General features: G+C 40.9%; 1 protein-coding gene across 2 annotated transcripts in view; it reads left to right on the forward strand.

The window, feature by feature from the left end:
• The window catches only part of LOC113171721 (guanine nucleotide exchange factor VAV3-like), a 42,071-nt gene extending 31,829 nt beyond the window's left edge, over positions 1–10,242 (forward strand). For both annotated transcript variants that reach the window (XM_026374315.1, XM_026374316.1), the window contains exons 24-27: positions 1,813–1,900; positions 2,338–2,467; positions 7,902–8,050; positions 8,227–10,242. In XM_026374315.1, the coding sequence (XP_026230100.1) occupies positions 1,813–1,900; positions 2,338–2,467; positions 7,902–8,050; positions 8,227–8,268 (409 nt within the window). In that variant the 3' untranslated portion in view covers positions 8,269–10,242. The remainder of the gene's footprint in view (positions 1–1,812; positions 1,901–2,337; positions 2,468–7,901; positions 8,051–8,226) is intronic.
• The last annotated feature ends 6,055 nt before the right edge of the window (positions 10,243–16,297 follow it).

Genomic DNA, 16,297 nt, shown 5'->3' on the forward strand with positions numbered 1-16,297 from the left:
TGGCTAAACATTAGAGATAAGTGAGAAATTACATTTTCAGTGAAGGAGCTCTTATCTGGCCTTCCTGTATCAGTGGACACACGTTTTGTTTGAACCTTACATCACACCCAAACACAATTGCAATTAATTTTAGTTCACCCTGTTGATTGACTAAATAAAACGCAACTGAAAGCAGCGTGGGGAGGTGGTGGAATCAGATGATGCTTTTATCTAATGCCTGTGTCCTCCACTCATTTGTTCTGTTGAAGGAGTGCCTGATAACTTTGCATCGTATTATTTGCTGCTCTCAATCTCGGAGATGTGTTTGAAAAGACGACTAGTAACCCACTTGAATTGTAGATAAAACACCCATTCCTTTAGGCCTCAATAAATGTCTGCTTTATGTGCAAGTTCGGCTTTTTGAAATGCAACGCTGTCCATTTAACAAGCAAATGTCTTTCAGGCTACATCAAAGCATGTTCGGCTTTAAAAAAAAGAAACGAAAAAGAGAAAGGACTATTGAGTCCTCATGACCTGGCATGATGACAAGAGATTATAACCATTGAGAGTGCGCTCTGAAGCCATGTGTGGCTGTTAGGACTGTTTAGCCAGTGATGCACCATTCCAGCCCATTTGGTTTTGTGGACTCCTAAAGCTTTGATGCGCGGGGCCAGTGTCTGAACACGCCGCTCCTAATTGCCTGTCTAACTGCTTAAGATCATTATCAGGATGACTGTTTGAGATAATGGAGCTATGTACAGAGATCTGCTGCTAATCAGCTGGAACTGGTCAGTTTTTGTATGTGTTGAATGATATTTATGTGTTTATGCCCATGAGCAGCCATGGTAGCCTGTAGGGGGAGGAAAAAAAAAAGTGTCAGGCTTCACCACACAGGGCTACTATGCACAGTATAACTCAACAGACATCAATAATGTATCACTCTCCAATTATTCATAATGCATGTTCTTCTAGTCCATTCTATACGGTACGGGGAAATATACAGTGCAGCTCCATCTCCAGTGTAACTTGCACATCACCATGTGGGAGACATGCAATATACAGCAAATGACTTGACAGCACATCTTCGCTTGCGTGTACAGTACTGTATAGGCTACTGTACGTGCAGCACAGTGTGTGTATACCTTTCAACACATTTAATGAGTACTTAATCACCTAATTATATAATCAGCTCTAGCATGTTATCTACTCTTTCCATTGAAACATCACAATTTAGTAGAATCAGTCCACATATTCTGTTTAACTTTTGGTGCAGTGTTGATGGACATTAAACCCTGACATCTTGACACAGTAGTAATTAATAAGCTTAAATTAGCTTTACTGGTTCCACAGTCCTGATGCTTTTTGACTGCTTTCTTCCTAAATGTCATGCCAATGTCTGCTGTTGAAACATGAATTGTTTTATGTTTTTTAGGATTTATTGCCATTTCTTGTTCTGGTTTAATACCGAATGCTTTAGGTTTTTAATGCCGCTAAAACATTTCATATGAAACTAAAATAAACAGTTTGATATAACTGCTCGCAGCTCATGTCACCAGGCATTACCTGTGATGAAGGGCTGACAGAAGCATCGGAAACAAGTAATATACAGGATGAGTTGTTCTAACTTTTTTATTATGTGGTCTGAGTGAATTAGATTTGATTTCCACAGCAGGGAAAAACCCAAGGTGTCCTTGTCAAACAATGTTGCTGGGCTCAGCATGGTAACTGACAGTCAGCGCAGACAGACCTTCGTGATGGTTCACCATAGAGACTGGACTGATGTGGAAGCATGTATAGTTGATTAGCAGCCCATGTCTTATTCATCCTCCACAGGTTCAACGATAAAGTCAAGCACATTAAAATTCTCACCAAGGATGGCTGCTTTTACATCGCTGAGAGTCGACTGTTCAAGACTGTGCTGGTAAAAAATTAACATTGTTTGGTTTTTCCTTGCCCTATAAACTGCTGTAGCATTAATGAGGAGAATCATTTTGACATGACATTACTTTAAAAGACTATTTTGAGATGAACCACTATATTAAAATTAAAATTCCCGTTTAGTTTTGTGCATTAATGGTAATAAAAATGTGTCTACTGGTGGTTTATTTTAATATTTGTGCACACACTAACAAAACCACAAAGGCAAGTGGTATCCTATGGCAGCAGCTACTATATAATTGAAATGTGCAGATGGAAAGATACCTTGTGGTTAGTTCAAACAGACAGCTTCTCCCTAACCAGCCTCCATACATGTCTTTGCTTTCATTTCTATACGTTTGTACACAATACCATCTAGATTTACTCTGACCTACTGATGTTAAGGGTATTTTTTTGTTTTATTGTGGTTGTTTTACACAGGACTTGGTGGAATACTACAAGCAGCACTCTCTGAAGGAGGGTTTCAGCAGTCTTGACACCACTCTGCAGGTCCCCTATAGGGAACTGTCCAATGGAAACATGCCCAGGGCCATTACCAGGGCTGGCAGTGGTGAGTCTTCACAAACATTCGCGTTCACCTGTCTGACTGGTGAAAATGCTATCAGTTCAGATCAGATCTTCATCCGGTTCTAGTTGAAAGCTATTCTGAGCATTTGTTTTGACCTGTTTGGAGAACCAGAGGCATGGGCATTTGCTACAGCAGTCCACTTCAGTTAAAGTAAGGCGAGTCGTTTTCCCTGGGAAGGTTAGACCTGCTCATAAACCCTCTATTGCTAAAACAATCTGTGGAAACTTAGATTTTCCAGGTCAAGCTGAGGACAGAATCACAGCAGCTAAGTTACTATATTTTGTTATGTATTGCATGCCCTCAGTTACATTACAAAATCATGCAGACAGAGCATTTGCTTAGTTATTAGACACTCCAAACTGTGCCTTAATACTAGAGGCAGCCCTGACTTTGATGTGTGAGACATGCTGGTAATATTTAGAAGTATATTAGCGCAGCGTAATGAGATAACACGATTCACTGTGGAACGTTACAAGGAAGAAAAGTGGTTTTCTTCAGAGGGGGACACGTCTCTTCAGTTTTGCTTGATTGATCCTCTTTTGTCATTTACATAGTTTTATCAAATAAGACCTAGTGCTTCCCGCTGTTTAGCTCGGTAATATAAGATGTCAAACATAAAAATATAAATTCGAGAGTGAGCTGTACAAAGCAGCATGTTTGTTTTCAACTTGAATGAACACATGCGCTCTTGTGTTTCAGTCCAAATCCAATCCCTCTATTATGACTGGTCTTTAGAGACAGAAGTAGAGGTTCATTCGTTGTGAGGAAGTAAGGAAAGGAGAAAAGGAAAGTGGAAAAGAGAAGAAGGAGATTAGAAGAAGTGACTGGTTGGGAAATGAGTGTATGTGCCAGTGTGAGGATGTAATGAGATAAAGAGGTTATTGACGTAAGGAAGGGAAAACCAAAAGGCAAAGAAAGACTGGAAGAGGTAAAAATGGCCAAGAAGGTTTGGCAAGGAGGAGAAATTAGGAGAGAAAGAGACAAATGTGGGGTTATAGCAGAAAAAGATGCTGTATGATTTATTCTTTGTTTAAATAAAGAGACTGATAAATTTCTAACATATGTACACGAAATAAAAGTAATTTAACCAGCTTGGTTTAGAAAAAAGACTGGAAACATGAGGGGAAAAGCTACTTTGGTTCTGTATATCTAAAACTTTCTAATTAACATGTCTTATATGTGTCTCATTCAAAAACATGAATTTGTAGTTTTATGGTTCATGTTGTTGTGTTGTGATGTGCAGTTGCTGCAGTCCTGCACATAAACCATTTAAAACAGCACACATTTTGCACGCTAAGGCTTTTGTGTGGATTCAATAAACTATTCTTGTTAATTAGTAAGCTTTAGATAAGCTGATAGGTGATTTTTCACCTTCAGACACAGCCAGACTATCCGTTCTTCTCTCTAAACACAGCTAACTGCCTAATGTTAGTGAATAGGATATCCGTATTCAGAAAGCATGGTAGTATCAGGTGTAAACGTGCTAAAAGTGAGATCCAAAGTACAAAGGGAAGGCATGCAGTACGAGAGATAAAGGAAGAGCAAAGCACAAAAGAGAGAACTAGAGACAGTGAGTGAAAGAAATAGAAAAAAGCCTCGGCAGCTCACCAGGCTTAGCAGAGAGGTCCCAGTTAGGGCCCAGCGCCCCAGGCAAGCACCAGGAGCCAGCTACTCCAAACGTCACACTCTGCACACTGCTCAGCTCTAAGGTGGCTTCACAATTTTCCTGACAGGACATGACATTTCACTTGGTCTGGCAGTGGAGAAAACTCTGTGACAGCCGCCTGCTGAAACACACACACACACACATACACACACCTGAGGGATACCCCTGGTCCAACTGAAGGACTGTGGCTGTTTCCACAAAACTGGGAAAAGTTTGCAAATATGATCTGATGTAAAAGAGCAGGAAGCAGCTGGAGGTAAACTGTCTTAACTTAAAGAGAGGTGTAAACAACCACAGCCGCTGCAACAGCAGCCGAGGCAAGCAGATGAATGCTGGAACAAAGTCAAAGTTAGCCCTTTGTGTCTGTTCGGATGTAAAATTCCGCTACATCCTTGTCCCTCTGCCTCTTTTGGCAGCATCGGTCTCCCAACGCATCAGGCTTCAAAGCAGCTCTGCAAGAGGTGTGCTTGTGCATTGCTGCCATTCACAACGCTTCCTTCTGTGAGAAAGCCTTGACAGACCCGCCGTTGCCTCAGTGCATTCTGAGATAGATTATTATTGCCTTAAGTCGTCCACCCCCATAGACAGACTTAGTGTGGGCACGGCGTTCTCTGTCTGGTAAACAGCCTCTGTGGAAAGACAGATGTCATGCCAAAAAAAAAAAAAAAAAAAAAAAAAAGAACGTCACAAAATGGTTTGAATCTCAAAACAGACACCTCATAGCAAAGAAAACAGAATGCAAGGCTGAGCAAACAATCACAAGATGCAGAAAAGCCATCAAAACTCTGGAGTAATTTGTTTGTAAAAACCCCAGCCAGCATCTTTAATTAAGTTTGACTGAGTGCTTTTTGTCTGTGTATGTTTGTGAATGCTAGAAATATATTTTATTGTCTTTCAAGTAGATGGTTTTGTAAGTTTAAATTGTAAAAATCCTATCACTGCTTCATGACACAATGTATGTTCGGTACATGTATGAGTTCTGTATATACAGATGTGTTTGCATGTGCTGTATGATCTATCTGCAGGTACTGTACATGTATACTTGTTTGTGTGCTCTCTGGTCAAACACTTGTCACATATTGCTCTGGTCATTTACTTATCCCTGTGGGGGAGAAGAAGAAGGCACGGAACCATATTGTTATGTTGACAGGAGGTGGTTTTCGCAGTGTGAGGGTCTGTTGGCTCAGATGGGATTTCGTGTGGAAGCAGCAGTTGTTGGCTCTGCCTCGTGGAATCCCAGCCGCTGACTTGTCAGGACGCCATGCTGTGCCCAGACATATACTTACCCCCATGCTGCTGTTCTGGCTCACTTGGTTTGAAGCTCAGAAGGTTGTTTAGTGCTCATCATTATGCAGGCTGACCTGGGGAAGGTTGTAGAAGTTATTCTACGTGGCCAAGGTGGATGGATTTTATACTAGACTGTTGATTGTGTCATTGAAAAGAAAAAAAAAAAACTCCTGTTCCAGTTCATTTCAGAGGTGTCGGATGTGGTTGACTTTTCATTTAGTTGATGTTTAACGGCTGGTTGTGAATTTACTACTGTTAGTCCACTGGAGTGCCGACTGTCCCCTGTCACTTTGTCCCCTCCACCTCTCTTAACCCCTGCCTCCACTCTCTCATTTTAAATAATGCATTTTATCATGCTGCTGGTTCAATTAATAAAAACCAAACTGTAAATTAAATACACCTGATGTGACTAGAGCAAAACAAACTTGCTCAGTTGATTCCAGTCTGTTACTAGTTGCTATGATAGTTGTCGGAGGAATTGGTGAAAAAGTTGCAAAAATAGAGGAAATGAGACAGGTGGGGTTATTGTAATTTAAAACAGTGTTATGGCCTCATCCTGGTGCCATCTATGTGCTTTACGTTGGCCTCCTCCAAACTCTTTCAACAAAGTTGGAAGTACAAAGTTATCTGATATATCATCGCATGCTGTAGCATTAAGGTTTCCCTGCTCAAACTATGGAAAACTCAGTCCAAAAATACCAAAAACTACAACACAGCGTGGACTTTCTGACATCCACCTCTGCTACATAATTAAATATAATGTAAAACTGCATCAGATGAAGTGACAATTTATCTAATGTTGTCACAGCTCTGCCCTCCTCTCTCCCTCTTCTCTCCCACCCGTCCTTGCTTTTTGCTTGTTCTTTGACTTTGACAACTTTCTCTCTCTCTCTCTCTGTCTTTCTCTCTCTTTTAGCTTCTCTCACTCTCTCTTTCTGTCAAACTTGTGTTTACTTTGCTTATGTTCTCTCTTTGCTCCCACTACGGCCTGCACGCCCCTCCCCCATCCCTCGCTTCGTTTCTCTGTAGTTCCTCCTGGCGGCTGCAGCTTTGTTCCTCCTTCTTCCTCGCCTTTCTGGTCAGGTACAGGTACAGCTTTTCTACTCTGTTTGTCTCTCCCTTGCTGTATGCCTACATTAATTTAAATTTCCAAAGACACCCTGTTTTCTTTTTTCTATTTTTATTAAATAATGCAATTAATGATGCCCCTTTCACATCATATAGTGCGGTCTGTTTCTCTGTGGGGAAAGGGGGAAAAATTCACTCTCCTGCAATAAAATTGGGGATATTGTGAATTTCTGACAGCTGTGTTTGTCTTTCTCTGTGTGCATGAGTGTATATTTAGTGTGTGTATATATGCATCCATATATGTGCAGCAGCATCTGTGTTGGTACGATATATGCCTGTGTGTGCATGAGGAAGAATATTTATTCATTTCATCCAGCATATCTTCCAGTTTTGTCATCTGACTTTTCTGCAGATAATGTAAACAAGCTCATGTATACCTGTGTTAGCATGAGATATGAGCCCTGGCCTGCATGTGTAGGAATAATCATGTACTGTATGAGCTGATGAGTGCCCCTGCAATCCATGAGTAGAGCTGAACATGTTGGCATGTGATCATGATAATCCATAGCCTCTCATCTTTACTGTGTGCTTGGCACTGTTAAATCTGGCAGCAGTACATAAGTATTATTTGTGAATCTGTTTTTTTTCTCTGTGGTGTTGTCTTTTACTCTTGGTATTACTCGGGTCCATGAATAAAGACTCTTTGCTGCCTTTATATTCTACCAAGACAGACATTGTACAATGGATAAAACCTTGTAAAACCATCAAAACCCCAAATAAATCTGAAAACTATAACATTACCACCATGTAAAGGAGGAATGGGAGTCACAAAAATTTGATAATACTTAATGGTGTAAGTGTGAAAGTTCAATCTCAACCCTAGAAGCAGGAGGGCGACAAAAGAAAACATGGTCCAAACCTGCAGTAATTGGAGGCGACCTTGTGTTAACATTTTTCTTGTCAAAGTTTTATCAGAATTGAAGAATAAATTCAGTTCAGTATGAAGTTCAAATGTTAACCACCAACCATTCTAGCCCTTGGAAATGTACTCAATGTGATAAACCTAAGGAGTTGAGAGTAACATTCAGAAAGCCAAGGATTTCTGAATGCAGAGAAAGAAGTGGCTTCAAGAGGCTGACACAGTTCTCCAAACTTCAAATAGATGGATTGTTCAGAATGGAAATGGGTTTTTTCTTCTTCAGAGTTGGTGAGCATTACAAGTTGTCAGAAGTTTTGGGTTGAGCTACGAGGCTCTTAGATTAGATTCTGATCAATTTTTTGTATAAAAGGTGAAAGATTTTCTGTGGACCAGTGACTCTAAATGTCTGAGAATATACTTGAATATGCATTAAATGTAGTGTGGATGTCCTGCATTAAAAGAACTCTCTATCTCAGTGTTTTCTCCCAGGGTAGTGGGAGTTGCCGTAGCACGCTATGACTTCTGCTCCAGAGACACGCGGGAGCTTTCACTGCTGCAGGGAGACATTATCAGAATCTACACCAAGATATCCAGTGGATGGTGGAAAGGAGAGGTTGACGGCAGGGTAGGTTTGCTCTGGGATTCTGTAAACTCTGTGTTTTTGTGTCACCTTCACTCCCATTAAGGGAAATTACAAATGTATGAGTAATGGGGGAGGAAATAAAAAACATATAAATACACTGCAGTCAATTACTTGCTTGGTTCAGTGCTGGTATCTAAATTGTGTTTGTTGCATCTTAGGTGGGTTGGTTTCCTTCTACCTACGTGGAAGAGGAGGATTGATTTTTGCTTGTTGAATGACACCTGTTCGAAGCTGACCACCTCCACCGAGCTCCACGCTGCTCATTCACTCTCTGCGGCCTGCAAGTCAGATCCCTTTGATAAAAGCCAGAGACTTGGACTTAAGAAGAGGCGACGGTGACCTCACAAACCTTCTCTTGCCCTCTGACAAACTCTCACACTGAGCAGATGTCAAATCACAGATTCTGGGAGCGTCACGCCATATCTTGCCTCTCTGCAGCCCTGTCTGCCCCCACAGCCCACTGGGAAGTGCATGTGCTGTTCCCAGATAACCCGACCCCCTCCCTACCCACTCACCTTGTCTTAATATAGATGGCTCCATTGGCTGGTGAGAGACTTGCTTTTGCTGTCATCATGTTTCGATACCACCCAACTGGAACATAGATGCTGCTGACAGCGCACCGTCCAGGTACACCACCAAATTAAAATGCAGCAGCTGAGGAGCTTTGAATGTTGTTGGAACGTTACAGCTTTCTTGGCTGTATAGACTGTGTCCAACATTTGGTCTAAGTTTAATTTGTAGGAGTTACTTTTAACATTTGAAATCACTAGACTGGTTTGAACTATAGTTTATTTATGATATTGCAATGCAATCACCAGAATGTGATTTTGGAGCTGTAAAAGAATGTAAGGTCTTGGCTGCCATTCCCATTGCAGTCTTTATGACCATCATTCTCTGCTGTCATGATAGAAAAATATGTCTGAATTTTATTCTTTTATTGTTCCTAAAAATGCCCAGTGCTCATGTTAGACTTCAGATCACATGAAGCCATCAAAGAGAAAAGAATATGCACAAACGGAATTACAAAGCCAAATAAGTTTGAAAAGTGCATGTGCGAGGTGCATGCATAAGTGGAACTATAGGTCTCTACTTACTACTGTGAGCTCCCTCATCTTTTGATCATTCACTGTGGAAACCAGAGAGCCCTTTTACATTCCAAAGAGTTTGTTTACCTCAACTCTTTTTGGTTTCAGAATGAATGATTCAAGGGTGATGTAACAGCTGTTCACTGTAGAGCAAGGTAGCACAAGGGCGTTAAGTGATACTGTTTTCCTTCAAACGTTAACACCCCGCTAACCGTGTGTGGCATCAATATTTAATAAAAGCCTACTCTTTGAATTGTACTTTTGAAATTTGATAGGCCACTTTCCCATTTTCAGACAAATGTTACATTGCAGGAACTAAGGCTTTGCTGTTGCATCACAAATCATAGGCGTGTCTGATATATTTGTGGAGAAGGAATGAAGAACCGGCTCAAATAATAGCTAAACTAACAGAACAATAGAGACACACGGTAACATACAGGTTAGGCAAAAGCCTATGTTTGTGTCTACATTTGTGTTACTGAAATAAGAAACCCTGTCAGGCACCTGTTCATCGCTCATTCATGTAAAACTTGACACATTAACATGAACATCAAATTTATCTCCAATTTGTAGGAAGTCGATTTTGAAATGCGACACTGCTGCCATTTGCTGTCTGCGTGTAAGCATTACTCGTAGATTGCGTTTGTAAAGCAAGCCCCTTATTTTTTGCCTCAACTGAGACGCTTTTCAAAATTAATGGAATGGTTTTAGGATTTCTATTTCAAAATATCATGGTTTCCCTGTAAGGTCTGAGCCTTTGTTTAGCTTCATGAGTTCTCCATTGTTTGACTGCTCAAAATGTGCTGCTGGTTGCTACATGTTTTAACAGGTTCAGCAGTAGTTTCACTGTGATTAAGGCCTTTGAACCTGTTGTGTATGCAATATATCTTTTATAGTCATGGCCATTGTGTTTTAACTAGTTTCAGCCATATTTCCCTCCAGTGAACCTCTTCTCTTAAGTAATGTGTTGTTCGGTTGATGTGCTTTTTCTACTGTTTTATGCACTTCGGTTAATTTATTCCTTTTGTACTGAATGGATTTTTAAAATCAAGTAAAATGCACTGGCAAATGTGAGTATGCATTTCTACACCAGAGCCTCACCGTATCAATATTCTTGCAATGTAAACACTCCCTCAGGCTTACTTTTCCCCCCACTGCTCTGCAGCCTCTCTAATGACCAAACCCAGCTGAGGGAGGGCTGTGCTGCGTTAACAGTAACCCTCTCGTCACAAAGCAGAAAGAATGGCTTCCCTAATACTCTTTCTTTCCTTAATCTGCCTGTTCCTAGTCAAAGAGATGAAAGACGATGACAGAGACGTTGGACAGCAGCCAGAGAGAGAAATGGGTGGACAAGGTTGCATGAAATAGATAAAGTACCGCGAGAAAAGGGATGGTGTGTCTGTGGGTATGTTTAAGCATGTGCAAAAGAGAGAGACAAAAGGCAGAGAGAAGGAAACCATGCATCATCTTCATCTGTCTGAATGATCTCCTTAACCCCCAGTCTTTGCCAGTCAGCCTCTCTGGATCTCTATATGGGGGTTAAACAGAGATTTAGCAAAAGCTGAAGCTGCCCTCAAATATGGTGAGCTCTCAGTTCCTCTCTAAAGGGCCTGACGCTCAGAAAGACTTTATCTGTAAGATTTATATGCAGCTGCTGACTTGTGACCATCACTCTCCTCACAATATCATGAAACTACAGCTACTTAGTTTTTTTGTATTCCGACATGTTACATAAAAAGCTTATCTTAAAAAAATCACACCCCACAAATAGAAAAAATCTAATTCATTAACATCTGCAGATCACCTGTGATTCTTCTTGGCTCATCTATAGTGCCCATGATGGAGCATTGATTATTTATTTAGCTTTAAATACGTATTCTTACAGGTGCTCATTCCTGAAAACTTGGAAGTCTCAGAAAGATCAATTGACTGACTGATTTATTTTATATTTCTTTCAGTGAAGAGATTCTTTCAAAAATATATGTATAGTTCTTGACAAAGCAGAAGTTCTAGTGATTAAATCCCCATCAATGTGCAGCACCTTCATTACCTGCAGACACGGATGAGATACAAGGAAGATGATGTTTGTCATGGGAACAGTGGAAGATGCCACTTGTTGCCTGAATCTCCTGGAACATCCTGGATCATAAAGATATCTATCAAATGCAGCATCCACCAGCTGATTGGTTCACAGAATGTGGGGAACTTCTTTAATTAGTTCATTAGCTGACAAAAGTTGAACATGTCACAGTGATACAGTGTGGATGCCAGATCACAAAACCACAAGAAGACCAGGCCTGAAGACAGGTTCAAGGTTCAAAGTTTATGACCAAATACTTTTAAAACCAATGCTTAATCCATCAGTCCCAATTGCCCCTGGTCTTAAGAGCAATTGCAATATTACCATGCTATCACAATTAACAAAGATTGTAACGCCTTAGATGACACACAGCACTCAGAATTTAGGCAGGAAATACTGTTTACTGCAACTTCTGCCAAACAGGCAGCAGACAGTATTCAATGTGGGGAACTGACAAAGTGAACCCTTTGACAGAATGGGGCAGATAAGTCTCGAAACAAATTCTAGTGTCGAAAGCAAGGTGATCAACAAGACAAGGTTGGAAGAATGGGAACAAGTAACTGGTAAGTGCAGGTAAGTCTTGGTGAATGATATGAGTGACAATGAATGCTGGCTTTGGACTTACTGTACAGTATATAGGTTAATGGAGGACAGATACGTGTGACTGGAGCTGCATAAAAGGTCCAGAACTGACGGGAAAGTATACAGAAAGGGAGAAGTATGTGTCAAACATGGTGAATATGGTAAACATTACGTGGTAAATCATCATCAGCATTGCTATTTTGAGCATAATACTATTCTGAGTTATATGTAGTAATTAATGGAAATATAATTAATGTACAAGAATTAAGAACAATTTCTCCAGAGAAAGAAGAGATGAAGAAAAGGTAGGGACAGGACCACCCTCCCTGCTTGCCTGGATGGTGCTGCTAAGTCTCTGTGAGGACTCTATCAGTGCTACCCAGCAATTAAGATCTCACAGATCAAAGCAGTCTAAATGAGCTAATCCTCAGAGAACCGCTGCTCTTTCCTCCTCTGTCTATCTCTCCCTCACCCTAGTTGCTTCCTCTTGACTCATGACTCCATGTGCTGCCTGCGCTTTGATACTCGACAGCAGTGGGTCTCCTAAATGTAAAATGGTGAATAAATGTGCATAAATGGGTAATGCTTTCATATCCTTAATGCCAATTTGCACAGGCTGGGGAGCGTGTTTTTTAGACGTAATTGGTGATCATCAATCTGTAGCCGCTCTATCTGATGCCCGTGTGCAGCGCAGCTAAGCACAGAAGCCTAACACTCAATTATATCAGACCACATTGGCACACAGCCTTTTTTGTGCAAAGTTTATAAAAGGTAATATCCAGGCTCTGGACGTGCAAAACGCACGGTGCACCAAGAAGCTTGTGAGTGTGGCGAGTTGGAACCAGCACTGGCATGAATGCGAGTGACAGCCTTGAGGTCAGTGGTTGTTCAAAGGAGCGTGACGCTGCTACTGTAGCTGCTTAACAGGTCGGTCATTATCATAGAAAAAGCAGAGCATCTGCCTGTGACTCCCGGGGACAGGTTTAACGAGGTGGCGCTCCTTGTCATGGGTAGCGCTTTGGCAAGGCCTGGCTGTCTCCTACCCCTCCTGCTCCTTCGCTTTCTCCCTCTGCCTCTTTTTTTTTTTGTTTTATTCCTCCAATCCCATCCTCCAGGTCTGCCAAACAGGGATGTTCGTGTTTACGGCTGCCTCTTTCCATCAGGGAACCATTGTTTCATGGCAGGCTTTTATGATGAAAGCGTCTGTCTTCCCTCCTTTATTTCTCCCCACTCTAACTTGAATCTCTTTGTTTTCGTGTGCCCATTGCCTGCCTCTAAACTACCTCACCTCCTGTCCCTGTCTGTCGGTCTGTCTCTGATTATCTGTCTGCGTGTCGGTTCCTTCTCTAACTGCTTCTTCATACCAGCCCTTTGTGTTGTGTTTGAGCCACCACTCTCCTCTTTCCTCCAATACATGAGACAGCAGTGCTCGGATTAACTACTGCCACAGTCAACAGTGGTCTGTGAGAAATGAAGAACAAATAGTTTTTTGTAAAAATAACAAACTTGTTAAAATATTGTCAGATGTTAACAGAGGATTGTGATCGACTGTATTCACTTCACATAGCTCATTTCAGTTGTACTACAAATTGCCAGTAAGAAAACAAGATGTTACAGGGTAAGTTTGCCTCCTAAAGTGCAAACGCTAAGAAAGAACAACAACATCAAAACATTTTTAGACTCATTCTTCACCACTGTATACAGTTCAAGCTGTGCAGATACAGTAGTTATGACTTTATATGGAAAAATCCATTGATGCATGTAAACAGGTGAGCTGTTTGCTTTAGAAAAGCAGCAATTTGATAAAATTAGAGCTTCTATTGTTTTTAGTGTTGAGCACCATAATTCAATAAAATAATTTGGGACAAATAAATCCCACATTACAAAAATGGGATGTCCATGGGGATGGGATATCTTTCTTCCTCTGTTAACATTATACTGAAATGACTAATTTGGGCCTCAGACATTACACTGTATTGTATTCGTTTTGGTGTGGGTGTAGTCCTTTCAAGGAAGCCCAACCCATCTGGTGCCTACTAAAAGAAGTGCATGTGTATTATTTTTAGGACGCATTCTGTAAAGCAATTCATAGCGGTCTGCATGTGCTGTGCAACAGGTGATGATTTTTTATACAGTCGACAGGTATGTTATTTTTGTTTTCCCAGTCAGAGGTGTTTATGATGAAACTGAGGAACAACACAAATTCCACATCCCTCCCAGTACGTGAGAAAATCAAGATAAACCATTTTCTTCGAAGCCCTGGGAACTCTGGAACAGACTGTGAAAGGTATCTTTTATTTATGCATGGCGTCAGTGTGATACATAAATAATTTCTTCAACAGGGTTTTGAGAGCTTGTGGTGCCAATCCCAGCCGGGGCTGATTTGCAATTTAGGTGTGGCACCGAAGGCCAGAAGTGCTGCATTTGGCATTGAGGCAAGAAAAAAAAAAAGCCCAAACAAAAAAACCAGACAAGAATTGTGATCGTGTTTGACACTGAATATGGGTACCATCTGTAGCTGAAAAACTGATTGCTGCTGCCCTGTAATGTATTGAAAAAAAGGGGACATCAGATTGGTTTGTGGTTGTGACCAGAAAGCCGATTTTATTTAAATAGCTTTAGCTTTAGTCCTGTTTAGAGTGATGGATGCACCTAAAAAAAATATTTTAATTACATATCTTTTTCAACTAATTGACAATGAGCCCCCATAATAGTAGTAGAATAACGAAACAAGTGGTCCTGTAACTTAATGATTCATCAATTGTATTTTTCACATCTCTTTTGAGTTAATGGATGATGGCAGAGTGGAGACATTACTTCCAGTTTTGTCGGGTCTAAGAACTCTGAAGGAGCAATAGAGGGAAAGGTATTTCCATTAATGTTCCAGCAGAGGCAGCTTAACTCGCTCTTTGATCTGTCTATTGATTCTAGTGTACTCTGGCCCAATGTGCCAAGCCAGCAAACCACCTACCAGCTGTCCTTTCGATGTCAGGGATGTGAATGGGAGCTTGATAAAGCCGCAGATGGCATGCTGCTCCCTCCCCTCCACAAGTGCCATTCCTGATGTGTCGCCACATAAATGGGGTCGATACAATTTCTACCACTGGAGCTGAAAAATTGATTGGTATGAAGAGAGAGGAACATCTTATAGATGTTGGCGGGCGAGTGTGACTGGCTGCTTACAGTACGTATATACCATGTACTGATGCATTGTACACATAAGATTGGGTGCAGTTTTGCACGTGTCTTATATCACTGATGAGACTTCCTGCACCACTGAGCTTCTAGATCACATATTTCTCAAAGATGAGTTAAATTTAATTTGCTGTGCAACCTAATAATGAGACCAGGCCATTGAGGATGATGTAATTTATGTTGCACAACCAATTTTAAATTGGTTCAATCATTTTGCAAAAGCAGGTGTACCTTTTTTTTTTTTTTTTTTTTTTTTTTTTCATATGATGGATCTCTTGCAGGGAAAAAAAAGAATAAATAAATAAAAAACCTTCCATTGTCAGGCAACTGTGGAGCCACGGTTTCATTTCTTTTGTTACAGCGACAGTTGATCCGGCAGCTGAAGCCTGTTTAGTGTCGGGTCAAGGGCGACTTATTGCTACAGAGCTATGTTAGACTAGCGTTAGGATCTGGAACCTGTAACTTAGCTTCGACCTCACTTAGCTTTCTCCATTATCCTTTAATTTCAAAAACGGCTCTGGCTCCTCACTGAAGAACTATGTTATTTACTGAGTGACAAATATTTCTGCTTTGTATCGGAGCACAAATGAGTCACTGAGTGTTGGATCGATGAGCTGAATATGGATATTGGATTGCTAATAAGCTGAGTGTTCCAGTCATGTTGCGGAACCTCTTCTTTCCTAGACACTGAATACCCCTTGTCTTATGTTATGTAACTTTCTGTTGGTGCCACCAGTGCTGACAATGGCAGAACACAAGGACTGCTCGTATCTAAAAATGTCCTGGTAATGCCCCCTCCTGAGTCTTAGAAGTGAAAGGAGGAAGGACAAGGCTTTGCTATGTCGGAACAGTAGGAAACATAACTACAGTAGTGAGCAAAATTCTGAGGTCTCGTGTTCGTACACTGAATTCTGACCTTTGGGGAAAAAATCCGCATCAGACATAACAAATCATTACTATAAAATGTTCCTCTACTGCTATATGTAGCTTTAAATGTTTGTTCAGTTATTTATCATAATGTTAAAAATATAGTCATGCATATGTTCAATACCAATGTGCATGTTGTAGTTGCCCCTTTTCTGTTTGTAACACAGGTGCAGGAATGAGGAAAGTTGCATTAAGTACAGCACGCTCATACTGTGAGCAGGTCATGTCGAGGAATTATGGTGCTCATTTTCCCTCTCTTGCAATGTTTTGCATTGTTTCTGCTCTTGAGGCACAGCAATGGTCTCCATTCACTTATTCATCAACCTTTCGTACCATTATCTGCATTTAAGTGCAAAAGAC

This window comes from Anabas testudineus, chromosome 17 (genome assembly GCF_900324465.2).
Source record: "Anabas testudineus chromosome 17, fAnaTes1.2, whole genome shotgun sequence".
Classification (NCBI taxonomy): Eukaryota; Metazoa; Chordata; class Actinopteri; order Anabantiformes; family Anabantidae; genus Anabas; species Anabas testudineus.